At 50.7% G+C, this 22,737-nt stretch overlaps 2 protein-coding genes across 5 annotated transcripts in view; both read left to right on the top strand.

Annotated features, from left to right (window-relative positions):
- Window positions 1–22,737, top strand: part of LOC119432634 (adhesion G protein-coupled receptor L1-like) — a 313,279-nt gene that overhangs the window by 16,949 nt on the left and 273,593 nt on the right. The gene's annotated exons all lie outside the window — the stretch shown is intronic.
- Window positions 20,803–22,654, top strand: LOC125941607 (uncharacterized). Its single transcript, XM_049659270.1, has 2 exons — window positions 20,803–21,100; window positions 21,991–22,654. Exons 1-2 carry the CDS (start codon window positions 21,071–21,073, stop codon window positions 22,321–22,323), a joined length of 363 nt encoding a protein of 120 aa, XP_049515227.1. The 5' UTR covers window positions 20,803–21,070; the 3' UTR covers window positions 22,324–22,654.

Genomic DNA, 22,737 nt, shown 5'->3' with positions numbered 1-22,737 from the left:
CGATTAACAAAAAAAAAAAAAAAAAAGGATATGAAAGCGCGTGTGTGGGTGCACTGGGGTGCATGTTTCTACCCGTCGCACCGGCGGCGCGCATGCACGCGTCGCCAAAGTGCGGTTTGTTGTTTTCTGCGATGAATAGATGTACAGCGTGGCGGCGTTAACTCATCGCGCGGGCTGAGCGACAGTGGAGGAACGAGCAGCGCCCAAGAGCACTGCATCGATCCGCTTTTCGTGGGCGCAGTGTGCCCGCGGAAACTCGTTAATCCGTGGCTCCCGTGCTCTACGTGCCGAACAACAAACTCCGGGGCCGAACAAGCGCCGGCAACTTTCTCCGCTTTTGCGCGGTCGTCGTGCACAACTGCCATTCGCGTTGTTGTTTTCTTGCCGGCCGTCTTTCGCTCTTGGCGCAACCGTTCGCGTATTTAGCCCGAGGCAGGCGCGTAAGCCGGCGTTAACGATAACGAGCTCTGGCGCCTGGTTTGCGCGTCCTGCACTGTATAACGAGGCGTCGCGACGGTAAACAAGCGCCGTGCGAGAGCAGCGTGCTCGGCCGGGCACGTGAAACAAAGCCGATCGTGCGACAGGCGATTAGCGCCCACTGCAGCAGCGGCATAGCTGACTCGCGGCGTGTGTACGCGGCCGAAAACGTCCTCGGAGCTGCGTGGGCGCATTCCTCCCACTCGGTGGCCGTTTAACGACGGCGGCTGTCTTCAGCAGGTATGCAGCCCAAGACACTAAACTCGGTCGGTTCCTCATACTGCGTGGGATCCTATATTAGCAGTGCTATAGGAACGACAACACACGGCGGCGGCGTGTCTCGGCGTTCGTGCTTTTATCGACGATTAGGACGCGAACTATAACGGGGAAACATTGTCAGGCACAGAAGAGGGCGTCCACTCGCAAGTATAGTCCACTCGAAGGAGGCTAATGCAGTTTTATAGGAAAGGAGCCAGGGTGCGCCACAAAATTGCAAAAAGAACAAAAAAAAAAAAAAAAAAAAACGAGCATGCATATTCAAACACACTGTCAAAGAACCAACGCTCAGTGCTGGTTCCGGGCCTGGTTCGTAGAAGCGAGTCCAAGGTATAACATAAACTATTTAGGGTGCTCTGCAGAAGCTATTCCTGTATGTCTTCTATAGCGTTCAGAGGGTATTTACATTCGTTTATAGCAAAAAATGACCAGTCGGAAATGTGATGCGCGTGTACTTCTTTAGCGTGGTTCACAATTTGCAATCCTGTCAGCGCTGCGTACACATTTCGCTGTACGAGTTCACGCAGCCTTCGTTACAACTTCCCTATCGCTGTGAATCGAGTGTCAATGTCGTTGCTCACCAAGTTACGAACGCTGTCATCATGCGGAACTGCGTAGAATAGAAGAATGTAGTTTACAAGAACTTGTTGTTGGGCGAGTTGGTACATATTAGCGAACATTGTTTAACTGCGCGAAAAAGTGGTCCGTTTTTTCGCGCAGTTAAACAATGTTCGCGAATAGAAGAATGTCGCGCAAATTGAGCAGCTGCCTTTCTATCCGTAAACCGACGTCTGCTCTGTTATGTAGTGCTGCTATCTTGATCCGGTTATTTGGCAGATTTATTATACCGTCAATTACAGCTCCGAATAAATGGACGCGCACCGTATTGCGGGGACTTCATTCTATTTTAACAATCATTTCAGTTCAAATAAGCATTCTCTTCGGTTTAAATATTTCCCAATAAAATTTAACTTATTTTAGAATTTCTGGGTCAGGAAAGAAAGATTGGAATTCTTCGCTGCCAGTGTTACTCGAGTGCATACATATATTTTCTTCACGTACATGCAAGCCGTTCCGTGGCCTTGTTAGTCGCGTCTTTTGTATCACTGTTGTAATTATTTCCCTTAAAACTGATACGTCCGCGTTCGTCATGTCTGATTTCTTGGCTACATGTTGACACTTAGCGCCATCGGCTAAATCGGGCACTTCCGTGCTCAGTAGCCGCGTCTTCGTGAGCCGACATCCGTTCTCGGTCGTCCCTTCGCAGGCCATGCAGCCGTCAGCGTGCCGTCGTAAAACAGCAGCCATGGCCACCGTCGAGGGATCTCGCTCTCTCTCGATACGCCCCGATGGCCGCCATCATGCACGCGAAGGCCCAGAAATGTGCGCATTCATCTCGCCTAATTACCTGTCACGCCCGATGTTTATACCGGGCGGGGGGACAGCACTGAGCCCCTTGCGGGCCCTTTCCCCGAAGTATTGCGCGGCTCTGTTCTCCGTTTGTGTATTTTACATCGGGCCCTTCTCCAGCTTGAACGCCTTCGGTGGCGCCTCTCTTGTGACGCTGACTCGAGCAAACCGTGCTATCGCTGTCTCGTGTGGCTGCGTTCTCTCGGAGCACCGGACTGCAGTGAAGACTCCTCTCCGTTCTCTTCATCTCAGGAGGTGAAGGCTTCCGCGGTGACGCCACGTTTAAGCTTTGCTTACGTGCACCTCCCCGTGGTTTGCTGCGGTTGGGTCGGATGGTCGGTTCACAGCCTCAGTGGCTCGGCACAAGCTGCCGCCGGATAATAATAAGACAGCGCGTGTCCGATTGTGGGACCGGAACCGTCTCCAGACAACGCTGCAACCTGATGCTCCACCAAAATAGACTCGAAAGATGCGAAAGGAAGGGAGGTTAACCGGAACAAGAAATGCCTTCTGCTACCCTACTCGTATGCAGAAAGCTGTACGTAAGCAGAAAGCTACACGTATGCAGAAAGAGAGGAAGAGAGCATATACATGTTGCACCGAAATTTCGCTGGTTGCAGTGACACTTTCTAACCAAATGGATTCAGTGAGGTATGTTCGATTCCGAAAATTTTTAGCTTCGTGCATTATTGAAAGAGACGCAGAGAGAGAAGAATATTTAACGAGTGGAGAAGCGGAGAGGTTGGCCGGAAGAAAATACCTCGCTTACAGAACCTGTGCAGTCGAAATCCAAGTATCCCCTTCCACCACCGATAGCGCACTTTTTTCTGTCTTCTTTTTTTCTCTTTTGATTTTAAGTGTACGGCAAGGCCAGATTCCCACTGCATATATATTTAAAGACACCGCCCAATCCACCTGCGAATTATTGAGCGATGGACGGAGCATGCTCGATTTGGGTTGGCGTGCCTAATTACTCCTACTTTAATCCCGGATCACGCGGCTAGACTTCTACTGTGGAATTACGAGCACGCCATGCATTCGGCTCCCATCTCTCTCTGTTTGACATCCGCACGGACGCGAAGGACGCCAACATCTATAGCCAATGCCAAGCTCACTATAAACGCGGTGACGGGTGGAACTAGCGTTTGGGCAGCGGCGCCTGACGAGCGTAGTAAAACAGAGGTTCCGACCGATGTCACTCTAACGTGACGTCGCTCAAGCAGACCGATAAATGTTCCGCCTGGAGACGTCAAACCGCTAAGGAGTCCGCGGAGCAGCAGCGTTCCTCGGCATCCGAGCGCCGTTCTCTGTTTTGTGACGAGCTCACCCGAGGCGGCCATTAAAAGTCTGTCATCCGTCTCGCGATAGCGATGATGGCTATTTCTGCCTCTGCGCTCGTCGCAGCTGCGTGGACGGCGCGTCGTGCACCGGGGACTCCCTCGGCGACGGCTCCGCCCCCCTGGAGTAGCTGGAGGGGGCGTCCGTGTTTAGCCCTGCCGAGCCTCGTTATAGTTTCACTGCGACCCGGCCACCTCCTCTCTCTCTGGGCTTCGAGAACCTTTCCGCGGCTTCTTGAGTGCGCCATCTGCAGCGGCAACGAGACGAGAACCAGCGACGCACATAGACGCATACTCGCTTCGTCTCCAGTTCCGTGCACCACGGCGCACACTTGAGCGCCTCCGAGGCTGGCGGGGCAGCCGAGCTCTCCCGGGAGCACCGTCCGCTGCGAAGATTCAATCCGCCACTTCCCCCTCGTCACTACTGCATCGTAGAGCACAATAAGCGATTCTTGTTTTGGAGATGAATGAGGACACGCGCGCAGTTTATAACTGCCTCCAAAAAGGACGCGCTGCTGCGCCGCCCTGTGGGATTAGGGCACAAGAGCGTAGATGGGAATAGAGATAGATAAACATATCGCGCGACAGTCGCGTCATAGTCGTCGCGTGTACACCCAGCGCGGCCGGTCGACGTATCGCGAGCTTGGAGTCCACTAGAAACGGGCAAACCTGTCGGCGCTTATCTCGCGGTGCGTCCAACTGTGGCAGTGCGGCCGAGATGTCGTCTGCCGACGGAAGGAGGAGGTAGCGGCCGTTCAGAGGAGAGTCGTGGCCGCTGCCTCGTATTCGCCGGCTCCGCTGCTTTGGCGGCGATAACTCGGAGGCGCGCTCCGGGCTCGCTGCCGCACTTTGGGACACTTGCCAGATGGGCGGGCCTACACTGCACGCGAGGGGGAGGGAGGGAGACCGCTTTGGCGCCGCACAAGTCTCGTGCGTGTCGGTGTTCTGCCCGCAAGCCCGCTTCTGGCAAGAGGTATCCCTCCTGAACTGAAAGAAAGGCGTGTAATTCTTTCCACATTAGTTCTGTATACGTGTCAATGATCTTATTCCACTGTGTTCTACTTGTTGGCTGACCGATTCAGATGCATGTTATTAGATCAAATTACTGCTATGTTGTCGAGTGCATAACGCTCTTTCTACGATTTATGTGTAACGCATTCCCCTTATCTGCGCTGATTATTAGAGCTCCGTCCGCAGACTGAGTAGGTGGATCGATCGAGTGTGCTGCTGGGCAGTTAAGGAGCAGTATGACTGGTCAGTGGCGCCAACGTTTCGGCGGCATGTATTAGCGTTCCAGGACTTGTTCCTATAGAGGCCAAACACAAACCTGTCAGTCGAGGTCATCAATATTCACGGTAGCGCTTGGTCAAAAAAAAAAAAAAAAAGACACCGCAGAAGCACTCCGTATAGATGGTTAACAAGCGAAGCTGAAACGTGCGGCCCCGGTGTTTAGCAGTGGGTTAATCCCGACGCTGTATTGAAGCGTTTCTCACTTATTGGTTACATGTTTGTGTTTTTTGTGGACCGCAAGCGCCAATGGCGGGCGGATGCTGCTAACCACGACGCCGAGCTAACTCGAGATAGGGACACGCCTAAATTGAATCGCCCGGCTTGGTTTGTCGTAAGAGAATGGTACAACGCTTTCATGGTGTCCTTTTCTTTTTCAAGCAGACTACAGCAGAGCAGACGGCGTGAAAATCTTCTCGCATCTCAGATCCGCTCGTATGTACGCGACGCAGGTGCAGCGGTAGCGATGCGGATTCCAAAACACATGTACACACTCCCGCCGATGAACGGTATCTACGTATATGTTTTGGCAGCGAAGGCGTGCGATCCAGTCTCCAACCGATTGGCTTCTTCAGTTTCTTTTTTTTTTTTTTCTTCTTCTCGCTTGTGCGGAACATCTTTCCTCTTCGTTTCCTGCGTGGCTTCTGTCTTGCTGGCAGCGGGCTGACATCTGCACGTCCTCAGCGTGTTCTGGTCTCGCTTTTTGCTCTTCCGCCGTACTAGTTGGCTTTTTTTCTCTCTCTCTCCCCCTTTCTCACGTGGGACCCCCCGAAGAGCTTGTCTATACACTCCGCTGGGCTTCCGACTTCGCCCGCCGGCTTGTTTTGACTCGCGGGCGGAAATAACTCTGTTAGCTTCCTCCGTGTCGGCGTGCTCTTTGGGCAGCTGAACGGTTCGCCCCCGCGGATGGGGGTGCGAGGGGACGCCGCCACTGAACCGTAATGCGACCTTGGCCTTCCAGATCGAAAACGCCATATGGCCCTCGCAAGTGCGCCATGCGTCTGCTGCGCTAACGAACTTTTCTAACTGGCCTTTCACGATGGCATAGCCCGTAAATGGGCAGCACCGTGTCAGCCGAGTTATTCGTTGCCTTCGTCACACCGGTGATGAAAGTAGTTCTTCTATGACGGTCACCGTATACGTGATAGTTGTACGGACAGTTGATTTTGTTACCGATCCACTCAACCACGCAATGCGTGAAGCAGTTCCTTAGCATGTTCGCGGCGAGAAATTGTAATGGTGCCCCTTTCTGCGTACAAAGATATTTCGTACACATATTACTAATTATTTAACGCGTGTCCAGTAAAAGCACCTATATGTTTTGGTAAACGCCGGTGCGAAGATCGTAGGGAAAGCTCCGGCAGGTAGCAGAGGCAGTAAGTTGCTGTGGTAACTTTTTAATAAATGGCAGTGTTGAGTTTGTGTGTGACAATAATTATGGCAGCGTAATTGCTCGAATGAGAAGCATTTTGTGTGTTTCATTCATTCATTCATTCATATTCATTCGATTTATACATGAATAAAATACTCACAAAATGTTCAGACAAATAGCTAATGGCTATGGCTAGGAGTTTATGTAACATGGCCCATGGTCGAGAGCTCGGCAGCTTGGGAGCGCTCATTATTGAGTCCTGTGAAATGAAGACGATGACAAACGGAAGTGATGCTTACTGGGTGATCCTGCGGCGCTCTAGCGGTATCGTGTCCTCCCAAGACGATCCTCGATATCACACAGCGTGGTACGCTACTTGGATGCTGGTTTCAGTGGATGACGATGAACTGTGCCGGTTTTCTCTTGGTGTAAATATTACTTCCTTGCTTTCTCATCTTCTTAGAGGTGTTCGAATAAGTAATGCGACCCTCTTCGAGTGGAGACTCGCGTGTTCCATGCTCACATCCAAGTGGCTCGTGCATTGAGGCCATTGAGGGAGACTTGATCGTAAGAAGTGGCTCTTCTCTCTTCATCGAACGACGCGTCAGCCATCACAGCTCCATCGGAGAGCTTTGCCCCCTCCCCGTTCGTTCTGCGCGTTCGTTTGTGTACATTTGCGTACAGATGCAGTCGCTGTCATAGGACGCTCAGCTAGTTTCGTGGTCTGACGCAATACGATTGCGCAGGAATCGTCTGCCCAATGAACGTGGCCTGAATCGCTCTGTCCATGGCGTTCGGTTGGTTCGGCATCGATTTGTGTCACCGTCCGTTGTTTTGCGTGTACTTTCTGCCAGCGATAGACGAGGACAGACATCGTATAATCAATGGCCACGCCGGAACCTCTCTGGGCAGCTTTGAGTTCGCATAGAGAAAGAAAAAAAAAAAAGCGAGAAAGCTCTGTGCTGGAGATTATTTTTTTCTTGTTCTTTTCGAGCAGTTTGCCCTGCTGTATATATGTGCATTTAAATAAAATGCAGGTACTTTTTTTGAAGAACGCCAGGCTGATAGGAGGCATGCAGCTTCCTTTTTAACGCTTGTATATTTCTAGAAGTGCCGCGATTGATGCAGTGAAATTAGTTTATATCAGAAAGCAGGAGCGGCGTTCAAGTACGTAATATCGCTCCCTCTTGTCCTAGCAGACGTTATCTTAAGTCTTACGCCATCAAAATTCTGATTTCTTTGTAATGATAAACTATTACATCCATAGTCTGTGAGGCAAAAATAGGTTATATGTTGTGAATTAATAATTGTAAATATTCTACGGTCACTGCTTATATATGTAGTAGTTTTCTTACTCGAGCTATACACCTTTTTCCGCGCATTATTTGGCGGCTGCTCCGAGTTTTCTGAAAGACGAAGACTAATGCAAGGAATGAAATGTGCTGGCCGGTAAAAAAAAAAAAAAAAAAAAAAAGAAAAAGAAAGAGCCGTGCACTGCAGCGGGGCTTCCGGGCGCTAAAATTCGCCAGCCGAGTGTATACCGCGCAGTGGCCGGCTGTAGGCGGGCGACTCTTCCTGGCCGCAACAGCGCCATCTCCGGCTCCCTGATCGAGCCATCAAAGTTTTATGGGCGTCCTTCGGAGCAACCCGAGTGCGATATCTTTCCGTCTCGAAGGAAACGTAGTCCGCTCGCGGTGGCCTCCTCTTCGTATTGTGCGATGGCGGGGCGCCCTTCGCCAGTCTCGCGTATAGGTTTAGTGCACTCTCGAGTTTTGCAGTGCCGTTGCAAAGCTGGGCCTTTTGTGCTTTCTCGCCGGCGTCGTGGAACGCCCCCTTCCCTGCGTTGCCTTTTCCGCGTATCGAGCAAGCACTGCATTCTCGCGCTGTCTGCTGTTTTTTTTTTTTTTTTTTTTTTTTTTTAGTGGATGAAAAAGACCGGAAATTGGGCGCAGGACTGTATTACATGATAAAGTACTGATAGGCCAGGCGCTGTAAGGAGGCGAACACGAGGCATCTTTAGGCCTCTCCGGTAACGTGCAATCTACAAGACGTCCTTTTATTCAAGCAAGTATCGCAGAAAGTAATGTATACAATGCATCTGGATCCCTATACCTATCTCAGGGCATGTGTACTAGCATAGCTATTAAGGGACTATGGTACTAGTAATAACAGTTACAACGTCAAAACAGTAAAAAGAAAGAAAGAAGAAAGAAGAAAAGGTTAGTCAATTGCATGTCAATTAATGGCAATTCATGCTGTGTAGGACCGCCAATTCATGTCGGTTACCTGCGCCCATGCCATGTCCAATGCATGTGCATCCATGCCCTTGTGCAATTCGCGTTTCGGTGACCTGTGCATCTCAACGCATTGCCTCATTGCATGCGCGTAGACTGTTTTGTGCGCATATATTATTTCGATTTGTGCTGAACCAACCTGTTGCGAGTTGCCGCAGGGGTCGTCATTTATGTTCGTTGCTTTCGTGTTCGCCTGCGTGACCTAAAGTTCCAGCGCCCACAGATTTGCCTTGCACGATTTGTGCCGGAAAATTGGCACGCTGCTAAACGCGAGGATGAGTTGCTCTCAATTCAGAATGGTGCAGTGGCAACTGGTAAGGGGAGGATCACCATTGCGCTATCGCAATTCTCTGACGAAACAACCTTGCTGTGCCGCTTGTGGCTGGGAGTGGCGTTCACGAACGCTTACTCGCATCGTATGGGAATGGCCGAGAGCCCGATGTGCGACTCCTGTATGTGCGAGGAAACCATCGAGCACCTATTGTGTACCTGTCCTCGCTACGACGTACAACGCCTCTCAGGACAACTTTAAACCGACTGGACTCGAGGCCGTTCTCTGAGTCAGAGATACTCGGACCGTGGCTGCACCCGTCACCTGACACAAAAAAGAGATTCGGGCACTAGTACACTACTTGAAGTGCACCGGTTTAAGAGTCCGCTTATAGTGTCCCTGTGCATCGTCCCACGTGTACTCACTCTCTCCCTCTTTCTATTCCCCCTTCCCTTACCCCTATAGCCTCGTCTGGTTGACCTCCCTGCCTTTCCTCTCCTTGCGCTCTCTCTCTCTGTCTGCACCAATCTTCCTGCAAAAGCGGTGAAGCATCGCTTCATACAGCGTAAAACTGAGTGGAGATAACTCGGCTTCAGACATGCCTCTGCATAGCTCTGTTAAGTGGACGTGACTTCATTTCGGCCCGGCATAATTTCTGTAATGGTAACACGTGCAATACCTCCTGCAATTTTGTTGCAGTACCTCGTGGCGGTAAACATGATGCTTGTCTGGCGTATGTTTGCTGCTCGCGCCATTTTATTTGTGAAATATACATGTGGACTACACGAAACTGCTTCGCATATTGATGAGAAACACGCATTTCACGCTTGACTGCCGTGTTAGTGACGAACGTCGGCGTCGTATTTTGGGCATCCCGCTAAGCGAGGTCTCGAAAGCGGTCTGATGCTCTACCTGTCGAAGGCGAGGGCACATGCGAACGTTCGCAATAAAACGTGCGCACGGATGCGAGGGAATGGAAAGAGCAACGCTCAAAGAGCGCGCACCAAACGGGCGGCGATACACTTGGCGGGCCTGGTGTCGGTAGCCCCGGTAGAGATGGGCGCGCCCGTGTTGACCGGCAGGCAAGAAATAAGCTGTGGGCGGCTGAGCCCGGCGATATCCCGGCGTAGCGCGGCGGCCCGGGCAGCGCCGTCCGCGCGCGCCCGGTTGGGCTGGGCGGCGGTGCGATGATGAGCGATGCGATTCGAAACGACCGCCGATGGGCCACTTCCGGACTGGTCCGCCTTGTTGCTGCACTTGGTGCACTTGATCAGCGGCGCAGACACGACAGAGAGGGCGACCAATGCGATTGCGATCGCTGGTCGGCTTAACTATATACGAATCCTTCGTTCCCGAAGAAAGAACGTGTATCTCTTGCTCGTCTCCCTTATCGCCGTCCTGCATCATTTAAAGACTGCATTTCAGCACAAATCTCGGCCCGTGCTCACAAAATGTTATTATGTTAGAATCTGCTCGTAAGAGCAGATTCCAGCCGATTCTGATTGAGGGCATATTGGGGGAGGTAGCCTACGAACGAGAAGCTTCGTGAATTACGCCTCTGCTTTTCAGTGCATAGCATATTTTCTTTGTATACACATATGTCACTGCCCTCTTTTACTGAATAACAGTGGCCGAACGAGGAATGTCGTCGAAGCCAACGTTTCGACGAAAGGACCGTCAGGGCCCTTGTCGAAACGTTGGCTTCGATGACATTCCTCTTTCGGCCACTGTTAAATCACTTCAAGCATTCATCATTGCGTGAACCGCTCTCTTGTTTCCTCTCTTTAACTCCACGCCAGACGAACAAAATTGAGTAAATCTTGAACAATGACAAAGGATGAGCGGTCGTATATGCGTGTCGATTCTTTTTAAACTAAGAAACGTGCATCACGTGCGACTCACAAATGAAAGCTGCAAGTTAGGCGAGAACTTTAGTCTGCGCAAGTCATCCCATCTTGGTATAGGCACTTTGATATTTCCAGCGAAACAGAACTGTCACCGACACCGCGTCGATCATCGCGCCAGTCGACGATTAGTGTGATCTACTAGCGTTCATTAATGGCAGCCTGTTATGCAACGGGAAGCTATTTTGCGGCTATTTGTCTGGAGGAGTGTGGATTTACACCTGTGAGCAAACTATATGGATCACAGACTATCCGAAAAAAAAAAAAAAAGCTATATTCGCAATTCAGATGATCAATCTGACATTTATGAGTGCACTGGAATGTTCGCAATTCCAAGTTTGGACTGCGGTCCTCCATTTAAAATTACATTCACATAGGCGGAGAAGAAAAGTGGCTTCATCGCGGAAGCCACTTTTTCTCATGGGTGTACGTAATACACACACGGCCCTCAGCGGGGAAGGAGGCGAAAAACTAGGTTCTGTATACTTAGTCGAAAGAAGGCCAGAGGACACGTCCTATTTTTGCTCAAAAGCACTTCGCTCTCGTGCCAACGTTGCGTTCATGTCCCACGGAGAAAGGGTTTGCTACCGGAAGTAACTGGGACGTTACCACAGAACTGTCAGGAAGGACGGCTGAGCCAGGTAGCTCGCTAACTAGTCTGCGTAAACGCTAGTCATTAGTCGATGTACAGGTGACAAAAACGCGTCAGCACATCAGGTAAAATGACGCAATCCCTTGGCGGCAGATGGCCGACACCCCGCCGGTTTAAAGAGGAAATGCGTACGCGAGTGCAGAGGCCTAGAGGTGAAACAGACCGCTCGTCGAGCATCAGCCAATGGGCGGTATCCGGGAGCGAGCAGAGAGACGTTGGCGGTTCCCTTTGATGGCTGCGGGGTGCCAACGAGGACGACGAGCAGGGGGCCGCTGTCCCCCGTCACAGCCCGCACAGGCGGGTGACCCGAATGTGTCGTCGGGCGACCGCGCGTCGCATGCGCACAGAGCCCGCCGTGTAATCTGGGACCACATACTCGAGCTCTTGACTGCGCCCTTCTTGGGTGACGTATTTTCCTTCCGCTCTGGCGCGCCGAGGTGCGGGTCTCCCCCAGCCGCAGTCGGCGCAGGGCGTACGAGCTTGTCGAGTCGAGCTCGCGGAGCAGCGAGCGGCCATACTGCGTCGTTGTGACGCAGGAACCGTTGTCCCCCGTCACAGCGCGCGCGCGAGTTTATATTCAAGTAGGGAACGGGCTTTCAATTTCTTTTTGCTTTGGTTGAGCTTAGGTTGCATTTTCCCAGTTTTCTATTGTAATCAGTACCTGGGCTGTTGACTCTCGCAATGTATAAAATCCATCGACTCTTGCCTCATTCGACTAAGTTCTCGAGAGACTGTCCGGCCCATCGATACATATACCGCTGTAGGGGTAGCGAGAGAGAGAGAGAGGCATATATTTAAGCAAAGCCAGAGATGTACATGGGCCTGACCTCGCTATAATTTGTTACTCTGCACCGAGGAAGAGCGACGAGGAAGAAAAGAAATGATGATGACCGTGGACGGTGCTGCACATATACGAGTCCACCACTCGCGGCATCTCTAAGGCCGTGCGTCAAGCATACGGGACCTACCACGGTGGCCTTCCTGTATTGGACCAGATACGAACCGTACGCATCTTCTTTTTGACATTGTGCAATAAATCGATTATGTCCCGGAACTGTATTCGGGTCCGCGCGTATTCTGTCTGCATGTCGCACGTATCACGCCTCGCAAGATGCCCCAGTGAAGGAGCAGGCGCGAATGTTGGAAACTATACGCGCTCGGAACACATCGAGATAAAATAGCGGTGATGATGGCGTGCGAGGACTAGCGAAGACAGCTCGTAGCCGCCCTCTCTCGTATACGGGGCACACACGTGTGCGTGACAGACGCGTGAATGCGATTCGGCGCGCTCGCGTTTGGTTTGGAAGAGTGCTGCACCGCGCGATGCTTCCGCATGCAAATTGAGGGAGGGGGCGTTGTGCGAAATAAATGTCGATACGTCGGTGAGCACTCGTGGGTGGGCTAGAATGCGGAATGGAAGGAGACTCCTTCGCCCCTTCTGAAAGGAGAGCACGCCTGAAGACCAAGGCCAGACGGAAAAAAAAAAAAAAAAAAAAATAGGAGAGAAAGTATAAGCCACACCGCGGTTATGCGAACCTCGCCTGCTGCTCGGTTTATTTTGCTGCGCGTGTCTCAGACGCCGCGGACATTCCGGCGCACGACCGGCTCGTGGAAAGACGACCCACTTCTTTCGTGGACGGCCTTTTCCTTTCCCACCTTCTGCCACTTCATTTCCGGCTCCGCATAAACGGAGCGACCTGTTGAGCGCCCTCTGCGAGGCTTGCACGCGTGGCTTCCCGGTGCGCGACATTCATCGCTGGGCCGACTCTCTTCATTCCGTCTCTTTTTTTATACGTCTATTAGCGCTGAGAACTTGCCCGTTCGCTTTCTTCTCCGTCGACGATCTTGCAGGCTTTCATACGGCCATGATCGCCTGTACGGAACTGCACGCGCGGCGAGAGAAATAAATGTCGTCAGCTTGTTGGAATGTAATGCCATCCCTACCAGCGAGGCCGTAGTAGAGTGTGCTGTGAATTAAATTTGAACAGCTCTGAACGGGCACCCAAGGGACGGTGCACGAGTGTGTTTGTATACGGTCGGGAGTCAAACCCACCACATAGTCATCGGAAGCAGAACGCCGTATGCGTGGACTTCAAGGCGTTCGCTGAGGAGTCCGGAGTAATGAGGAAAAAACTTGTACGCCCGATGGTTTGCCTTCCTCCGGTAGGACGAGCTGATGAAAGCTTGATGAGACACCCGCGCTAACAGCGCGCAACATGTTCAGGTAGGAACATTGCCGGCCATGCAGGCTAGGCTAACCTGCTGCACCAGGTGGCCGTGTGCAGCCACGTAGCGGTGTGCTATAGCGAAAACATGACTTCCTCGCGGATCAAGAAAAACTGTTTGCACACTTGTTTATCTCCTGACCTTTTGTACTTCGCCTCACATTGTTGTCACGTTCATGCAAGGAAATGTCTACAAAATTCCCCTCTCGTGCGGCAAACACTATGTGGGACAGAGCGGACGCTGTATCAGTCACCGTTTGCGTGAACATGACAGCAATGTGAGGCGAGGCATAGAAGGCCGGTTGGAAATACATTGCAAAGAGTGTGGCTGCAGACCGAATTTTGTAGGCTGCATGGTTGTAGGCAGGAATGATTGGCTCAAAAACAACCGGAGAAATAATTGAGGCCGCTGAGATGGCAAGATGTAGAATCATTCGTGTCAGCGTGCTGTGAATCGCAATATCCGATTTCGTGCGATTAAAGGACAACAGTGAGTCTGCGCTTGCATTTCATTAAAAAAAATCATATATAAGTGTTTTCTCGGAGATTAAGTCTGTGCCCTAGTCTCTTCTTTCGACCCCGTGAAGCCTTACGCTGTAAGCATATAGTTTCTTTCTGTTATCATTTTACGTTCCATCGCTCGCTGCCGCGGTGCTTGACTTCTGCGGCAAGTTTCTTACCCTCCAAGCTCGCCCTCTTCTATCGACATTAGAAGAATACAGCAATCGTAACAAATGAACGGGCCACTCAAATAACGTATAAATAACGTATGACGGAAGCTTACCCAATGAACACCCAGCTACATAAACACGCTGATGAGTGACGCCAGCCAGCTTTGCAGTCCAACAAGAGGCTCGCGAATAAGTCTTCATCGCGGTACTCTGGCACGATGCTTCCACTCCGTACTCGGTCTGAACGCAGTGTGCTTAGTGCAAGATGTCGGCACAGGTCTGGCATATTCCGAAACAACTTCTCTGTGTTCAGGTTTACTGGAACTAGTGAAGATTGCAGGCAAGAGCACGAACCATACTGCGAGGGCATTATTGGAACCATTTGATATAAGAAAGAAGGAACCGTCTTGCTTTAGTGACACGTTTATCAAGTTGTTTTCGTCTGGAATTAGCTTTTTTCGAAATGCGGCTTTCGTGACGCTGTTTCTACGTCACGCATTGTCTCTACTGCGCGTGCGTGGCAATCTTTGTTTTGTATCTGTGCCCTCTTGTCGGCGCATCTGTGTGCCATTCCTGTTGTTCCCTCGCTCCGTACTTTGCGCCACGCAGCACGTGAGCAGTGAACAGGTCCGAGAGCCGGGCCCCGCTGCGCTGTTGGCTGCACCACGCGTTGGCCACGAAGCGAGGACAGGCAGCGCGGCTGCAAGAAAGGCGAATGTCCGTCGCCCCTGTTTTTGTTCCGAGCGGCGCTGGGAGGGAGGAGGCCACGCCTCGCGGGGTCCTTGCTGCAACCGCCGCGCCAGATCTCGCTTCCGGCGATTTTCGGAGCACCCCTCTCTGGTCTCCCATGCGTCGCGAACACAGCAGCAGCGGCGGCGGCGGCAGTTTCGCGGAGTCGTTATTCCCGTCGTCCTTTCCTGCCGCGGTGCCCTTTCGCCTTCGTTGACGCGCTTCCATTTGGTTGTGTAGATTCGAAAAGGTGGGAGACCATCGGCGCATGCGCTATGTAACGTCGCACAGTACAGAACCTATATGTGCTTACTCCTAACTATTCACTCGCACACCGCACGAACGAAGTTTTGTTATTGTTAAAATTTAGCATCCGAAACATATATGCTCAGAAATCTTCATAGGTATGCGAGAACTACAATAATTGGGAAATTATACAATTTATGAATTTCTTGCTAAATTCTTTACTGCGTCATTTTACTTTTGGTTCGATTTTCTCAGAAAGTTTCGTTGGTGTTCTTTGTCTTGTTTTGTTTCGTTCTTTTCGATTATTCCAATTCTCTTTCTGATCACATACGATTCTTATTCGATCCTCCGCACTGGGTAGGAGGCACATCTTAAACCGATCAGCCAGTGGGTGCGAACAATACTCGTTTTTTCGGTCTTTCCTTTTGGTTTTTTGTTTCTCTCCTTGTAATAAGAATCTGTCTTCAGCTACTCCCTGCCGCCCTATTCTTGGCCTGCCCCCCTTAGTGGGCGCGTGCCATAAATGTGAACAATCATCATCATGGTGGATAACGGCCAATGTTCCATCCGTAAAAATCATATTAGGAGTTCGGGGAGTAAAACTGATTTAACACGATCGCTCATTATTGAATACGGTCATCGCTTCGCTGTCTCATCTTTATTTACAAAATTCCTTTTTAGTTTTCTCCTCCTTTTTTTCCCCTACCACCGCCCGATTCGTGGCCCGTCCCCGTAGTGGGTTGAGCCATAAGGCGAAGGAACCGAGCTCAGTTCGGTCGCATTGCCACGTTTCGAGCCTCGCTGCCGCGTCCACTCGCGATGATGAGCCCGGTCTCCCTGATCATGGTCGTCGTCCTGGTGCAACTCGAGAGCTGGTCGGGCCACGTGGAGCTGCTGCAGGCCAACGCCAGCGTGGTCGCCCCGAGAGAGCCCGTGAAGCTGGTGCTGTGGCGCCTTCGCAGCTTCTCCAAGTCGTGCGCCGACCGGCACCGGGTGGCCGTGGCCAACCGCAGCCTGACCATCGTGAGGGACAACGCGCCGGTGATCTTCAGGCGCCTGCCTCAGGGATTCTACTGCTTCTCCGTCAGAACCGACCGCGGCCCCACGACGCTCTCTTCGGTCGCCGTGCTCACAGGTGGTCACTTTGTTCCGGTGATTGGTCGAGACGAGATTGTGACGACGATGACCATCTTTATTGGCACTTTGAAATGGAGCGGCCACGAATTGTCACCTAGCTTGTTTGATCTAGCTAATCGGGTTCTAGTATATCTATCGCAGTCTAACATTTTGCATATGTCCCCTCGATATATTCTCTTCACCAAAACCTCATTCTCTATATTGTTCTATGAATCTCTTCCGTGATTTTCTTGCACCAGTGTACTCTAAACGTTTGTTGATTATTTCCACTGAAGACCTCCTTCCAATGCTTCCATCTGCTTTGAGCGGCAGCGCTTCTAGAAGGGGCACGTTCCTTGTGCTGGGTGAATTGCGATGTGCCGAGTCGTTTGCGGACGTTTGCTGCAGCAGACACATGCCTCATGCTGTTGCGAATATTTCCTCCGATATGCTTTTTCTCTTCAGACTCGGGTCCTCAAATAGCGAGGCGCGGCCCTTGTGAGCGAGAGAGAATAGCGGCGTGCGTACCACGGGATGGACGGAGGTAGAAAAACATAGCAGCTGTGCACTGTAGAACACATGCGAGCCGCAGCGTGGATAAGAGTGTGCACGGAAACGTTGAATGATTAGTAGGGGGAATCGAGGGGCCCGCTTGTTGTAAGTCAAGACCACATGAAACCAACAGGTAGTGAAGCCCAGGAAAGCATATTAACTGGACCCCGTATTCACAAAAACCTTCTTGTGCTAGAATTGTTCCTAAGAGCAAATTGCAGCCAGTGCTGTCGCTAGACATATTATCGTCGAGGTGACCAGCCAACGACAAAGAGCATTTGCAAACGATAAGCTTCGTGTATAGGTGGTCTCCAAATCCAGACCCCAGCGTCCACTTCCTTGGAGTAAAAGAAACTGATCTCGAAGGCCATGATTTTGTAGGCTTCGCACTGGAAGCGATTGCAGGAGCCGAAAACTTCTCGTGGCCGCCATGTTCTGGGCACCAAATAAATGGCTTCTGTTCTTTTAATCCTAATGTAAAAGTAATAAACAAAAGGCAAATAAAAGTGGGCTAAAAAGAGAAGTTGCCATCAGTGGGAGCCGAATTCACATATTTCGCATTGCGCGTGTGATGCTCTACCAAGAGGTGGTGCCCTAATCCATGTTAGGGTGCCTCGATGCCCAGCGCCGCCGTCCAGGGTGGAGACAACCCCGCTGGCGCCGCCATATTGTGTCACACGAGCTGAGACTCAGCTACGCTTGCGTTCATAAAGTGTTACTCGCGGCGCGCTTCCAAGTGCTTTGCCTTGATGAGGATTTTTTTATCGGTGTCCCATCTGCATATCTTTATAACCAATAGCCGTTAACTCGTTGAAGGTCGAAGACGTAAATGTATGGCGCCGGGAACATGCCCCAAGTTGCCTAATTCAATCACATTTAATATGCCGTGTGTATGTTTAAAATACGCACTATTTTTTTTTTTTGCGCTTCGATGCTTGGTATATAAGGTTTGTGACCCCCTGCGTGTAGAAGTTTTTCTTTTTCGCTGTTGTATTTTGGTTTACACGTCACGCCTCCTTTACCGTAGCCAGCCACTCGCGCACGGCGGTTAGTTTCCCTTGCGTTGCGCGTGCTCTTCGCGTTCGTTGCAATTATTTGACGATATCTACGCGCAATTTTTGCTTTTTTTTGCCCACAAAACTGTGTGCTGACAGGATTAAGCTGGTGTAAAAATAACTGCGATGTGAAAATAAGGTTTAGATAGTGCTGTAGAGAAAAATGTAACGTAACTTGTCTGTGTCAATCTTGCGTAGTACACACAAGAAATCAAACGATGCACAAAATACATTTACTTATAATGTCTAGTACAATCAATCATGAAAGAGATATGTACATGAAAAATTATATGTACTGTGTGGCGCCTGAAGGTTATGTTGAAAGACGAGATAAAAAAATTTATTCGCAAGGTAGGCTCGACACACAATTCGGGATAGAGAGAGTTTTTTTTTTTGTTTATTCATTACATGGGGGGTGGGGGGGTTCAAGTGAGTACATCAACCTTATTACACACAATATAAATCGAAAACAAGAATGCAAACAAGAAACGCAACCGCGGGTAATATTAATCAAGATATCCAGCCAGATATCCAGCCAGAATACATACATCAGCTACCATCGAATACGTCGCATCAGCCAAACACATCGATGGCGAGTACAGAACATTTCATAAATAACCATTAGAACACTGATAACTACATTGAAAAAATAAACAGCACTGCATACATATCACGTACAAAAACCGTAAATGAAACTAAGACAGTCAAATACAGATTAGCAATGTTTTTCACTTCGAAAATATAGTCCATGATGATGTAGGGCTGTTGACTTTAACAGACGGCGCCCATCCTGTCGACTTCCCTCGTACTGGTCCTCTTCAAAGTGTTTCTAAGTACAGGTAAAACAACAAAAGTGATTATTGATATGAAAAGTTGCCTTGTAAATACAGAGAACCCATTACAGTGCTTAAAAATAAATTTTAGCAGAAGCAATGCTGTATTACCTCGCTTCACACGTTTCGAAGAAATGCACAGGCTACAACAGACACCATGCCAGAAAGCGCCGAAACATTTTGGTCCCATGATGCCCCTTAACTCTACTACACCTTGGCATACCGTGCACAGGCATTTAAAGACCGTCACAGTACCCACTACGATCGGGAATGAGCACGAATGACCGTCGGCTTACGATCACCGCGCTACAAATATGTACAAGTCTAAAAAATCAACTATGTAACGTAACACCCTGAGGTCCGCAAGATATCTCCTGAGAAATCAGAGAAAATCGCAATGTTTCGCTTACCACGTACAAAACAGCCGCTCTCCCCAGACGAAGCACTGCGTTCTTTAGTCCCAAATAACCAGTACCGAAAAAAGAAAAAGAAAAAAGAAGAGACACACACGGTGTGTGCTTCCCGTGAAAAAGGAAAATAGGTGGCTTACGTGACGATTCGTAGCTAATGTAAGACTATTTCGCGGCTAAGCATCTTCGTCAGTCCTTAAAATAAGGGTACAGACTGCGCCCATCAAAACGAAAAAAGCGTATGCGACGCGCGCTCGCAAACCATACGCTACTCAGACAGCATCGGTGCAGTGCTTACTTAGTTCGTGAGCGAACGTAGGTACGTGAGCGAGGATCAGAGAATACTTTCTTATTTAAATGAAAAACACGGTGCGGTAGTCTAAACATTCTTGACACTTACCTCGCAAATGCAGGAGTTATCCGTTGCCTTCCAGTGATCGCGCTTTACTTGGGCTTCCCATCTCTTCCGTCGCTCTGGGTCCCGGGGGAAGCGTAAACAACGAAGCCCTTTACGCGTCGATCCGGCGCACTTGGGAACACAACAGCCCGTCATGTCGACACGATGCACTTGATAGCTTGTCAGTCATGCGGCTGAACACTGTCTAGCAAGTAGAAGCGTCCGCGAAGCATCCGCGCGCACTGTGCCTCGAACTCAGCACCGGCACCAAGCAATCGCAACGGTTCGCTGTGACACAATATGGCGTCGCAGCGAAAAGCGGCGGCGCGGGGGCGGTCAAAGGTTGGCACCACCCTGAACGGCGGCGCTGGCATCGAGGCACCCTAAATCCATGTCCAGTGGTGGCGCCCTCTAAATAACAAATGCAGATCTCGAAGGCTATGCTTTTGCTGGTTTTGCAGGAAGCGACTGCGGGAGCCGGAAACACGCCATGAACGTCAAGTTTTGGACATTAGTTATTAAGCTACAATGGCGGCTTAGCTGTCGTCCACTTTCTTGGGCGTTTCCGCATGTTTACTATAGATATGGCCCTTGGGGTGTTCTCCACTGTCCATTGCGCGCACTGGCTGCTTCGCTCAAGTGTAGCTTAGCGTATTATTTTCCTCCCGTGTCCTTCTAGGAACACCAAAATAATAATAGTAATAATAATGAAAACGTACAGCCGCCCTAAGGCGTAACATCAACTACAAAGACACATCTATCGCGGCTTAACATCAACAAACTCGGCCTGTAATTAAGGAGCCAACATGATCGTTTTGGAAGGAAGACACCTTTGGCTATATAGGGTCATTCAAGGTACCCCAATCCAGAAATCTTCGGCATCCCCCGCAGGAGAATCAAAAACGCGCTTTAGTCTTGTTTCGGGTGAAGTACGACGGTGACTGTACGTTTCTCGTCGTCCTGCGAAGGTATATACCGCTTACGTGGCCACGGTGTCTCATTTCCATCGTTTATGGCACCCTTTTTCTATGCAGCCGTTACACGAAGCCGACAAAAGCGGATAGAGTCGTAAGTCGGACTCAGCCCGACCCGACAGCGTTCACATGAGCTCGTGAGATTCTCACGATTCTCACTACCAATCTCACGAACGGGACGCGCAACGAACGTCCGTTTGTCGCGCGTCCCGTTCATCGCTGCTGGCTGGGCAAAATGCCACCCCGATGCGTCCGCGTTCACAGGCGCAGTCCGTGCGGTGCAATCAGCTGGCGCAGCCCGACACGACGTTCGCTCAGCTCGACAAGTCGATTCGGCGTGTTTTTGTCGGTTTCATGTAAACGGCATGTAAGACGGCGCGCGCTAACTCCGCTTGCGGGCGACGTTATTGGCGTGACGAAGGTCAAGGACCCCGCGACCGATGTTGCGAGAGAGCGCCTGGCCAGGGCCTGCTGTGGAACGTGTCACCGGGCGGCACCCTGAGCGCCTCGGTGAGCGTGGACAGCAGCGAGCCGCCGTGCCAGCAGTTCGTGGCGCGGCTCCACGAGGGCGGATGCCAGCAGATGGGAGCCAGACTCGTGGTAGAGTACCAGGTACACGCTCGGCGAAAGTTGCACCGGTTACACCGCCGGATAAACGGTTCGTAGGACTGACTGCGTGCAGTAGTCAGCTGGATTTCAATGGGATCAACTGTTCGATCATTTTGCTGCCGCAGCACCCTCACTGCTCAGCCATGTCTTGCCAGCACTAAAGGAAGTACAGCTCACCAGAGAGAAGGAGAAACATTATTGCATTGAACTCTCCTGTCCTGAAAACCAGAGTATTGAAGAAGAGCAAACTCTAGCACGCATAGCAGCGGCGATTCGACACAAATTTCACTCGCACCAGCGTCCAGGCACACGGTGAGACGGCTCGCCTGCATGACACACAACCACTCGTACAAGCGCCGGTTTGATACGCTGTCATTACTCGACCCGTAGAGTGATTCTAATGAAGTGAAAAAAAGAACGCCAAATACTTCTAGCTATTATTGCATTCGGAATTTCAAATTAGCCCTTTATATTATGAAAAAAAAAAAAAGAACGCTGAATATGTTTAAGTTTACAAAACAAAATTTGAAAGCTTCACAGTGTCGTAGCTGAGCGCAAAAACAGACATGAGACTGCTAGCTGCTGTCGTGCCGAATAGATAGAAACCAACTAGCACTTTACCTTATAGCTACTATACCCACCGCCACACCACCACGCGCTAGGACCTCGCAGGATGGTGCCGCAATGCTGTCGCGTCTAGGGAGCCTCGTTGCGTCTAAAGCCCCCGTAGTGGCGTCCTTCGGTTTTCTTGCGGCGTGTTCCAACTAGAGCGTCTTAATAATATTTTATTCGCCGTACATGTCGAACAGGATCACTTCCCGTATAGATAAGATGGCCGCAGTGCGAGTGCAACGCTTCCTCGGGGGACGATCGCAGCGCCACGACGATCGCAGGTTGTCCGCAACGCGGTGTTCCACGTGCACGGCCTGAGGCCCGAGCTCCGCTACTGCCTCACGGTGGCGGCCGGCTGTTTCAACTGTCCGGTCACGTGCTCCGCGCTCGAGAGCAAGACCGTGGGCGTGCGCGTCGAGCGAGCCGGCGACGACGGGCTCGGACTCCGCGGGGGGGAGTCCTCCGTGCCCGAGGCCGACGCCGCCCTGGACCCCGTGCTCGCCGTGCTGGGCGTGGGGAGCGTGCTCTTCCTGCTCGCCTGGTCCTTCCACCTCTACCAGAGGCTGCCCGTGGGAGCGAGAGCCAAGAGGAGGGGTCACGTGTCACCCGTCTAGCAGCCTTTGGAAACGGGTTATACAGCACACGCTTGCACTATACTTCTTGTTGCGATAAGAAAAATAAACAAACTTCGCTTCTATCTTCGAAGAACGTGAGCTTGTGGATGTTTGTATTCCATTTTTGCCTTTTAGCGCACGGAAAATACTGGGAAAATACCCTATAGCGCACAGAAAATACCGTATAAAAGACGTTGACAAAGTTATTTGTATGCGTCTTTTATACCGCCGATGTGTTTCCTGCGCGCTAAAAGGCTAAAATCGCTTCTATCCTTGCTATTCTATGCAGAGTCATCGTTTCCTTCCATTATCTTACAAGGCGCAATTACCATTCCACACCACAGAAAATTAGAACAGCTTGAACAGCTTTACTTCTACTAACTACGAAGAGTACATTCGTACAAAATAGTTAAA

Source organism: Dermacentor silvarum, chromosome 11 (assembly GCF_013339745.2).
Source record: "Dermacentor silvarum isolate Dsil-2018 chromosome 11, BIME_Dsil_1.4, whole genome shotgun sequence".
Lineage (NCBI taxonomy): Eukaryota > Metazoa > Arthropoda > Arachnida > Ixodida > Ixodidae > Dermacentor > Dermacentor silvarum.
This window is presented reverse-complemented; position numbering and strand designations above follow the sequence as displayed.

Coding starts and splice junctions, on each gene's coding strand:
- LOC125941607 (XM_049659270.1), top strand. CDS start 21,071: ATGGGAGCCAGACTCGTGGTAGAGTACCAG. Junction 21,101..21,990: donor GACTCGTGGTAGAGTACCAG/GTACACGCTCGG, acceptor CGACGATCGCAG/GTTGTCCGCAACGCGGTGTT.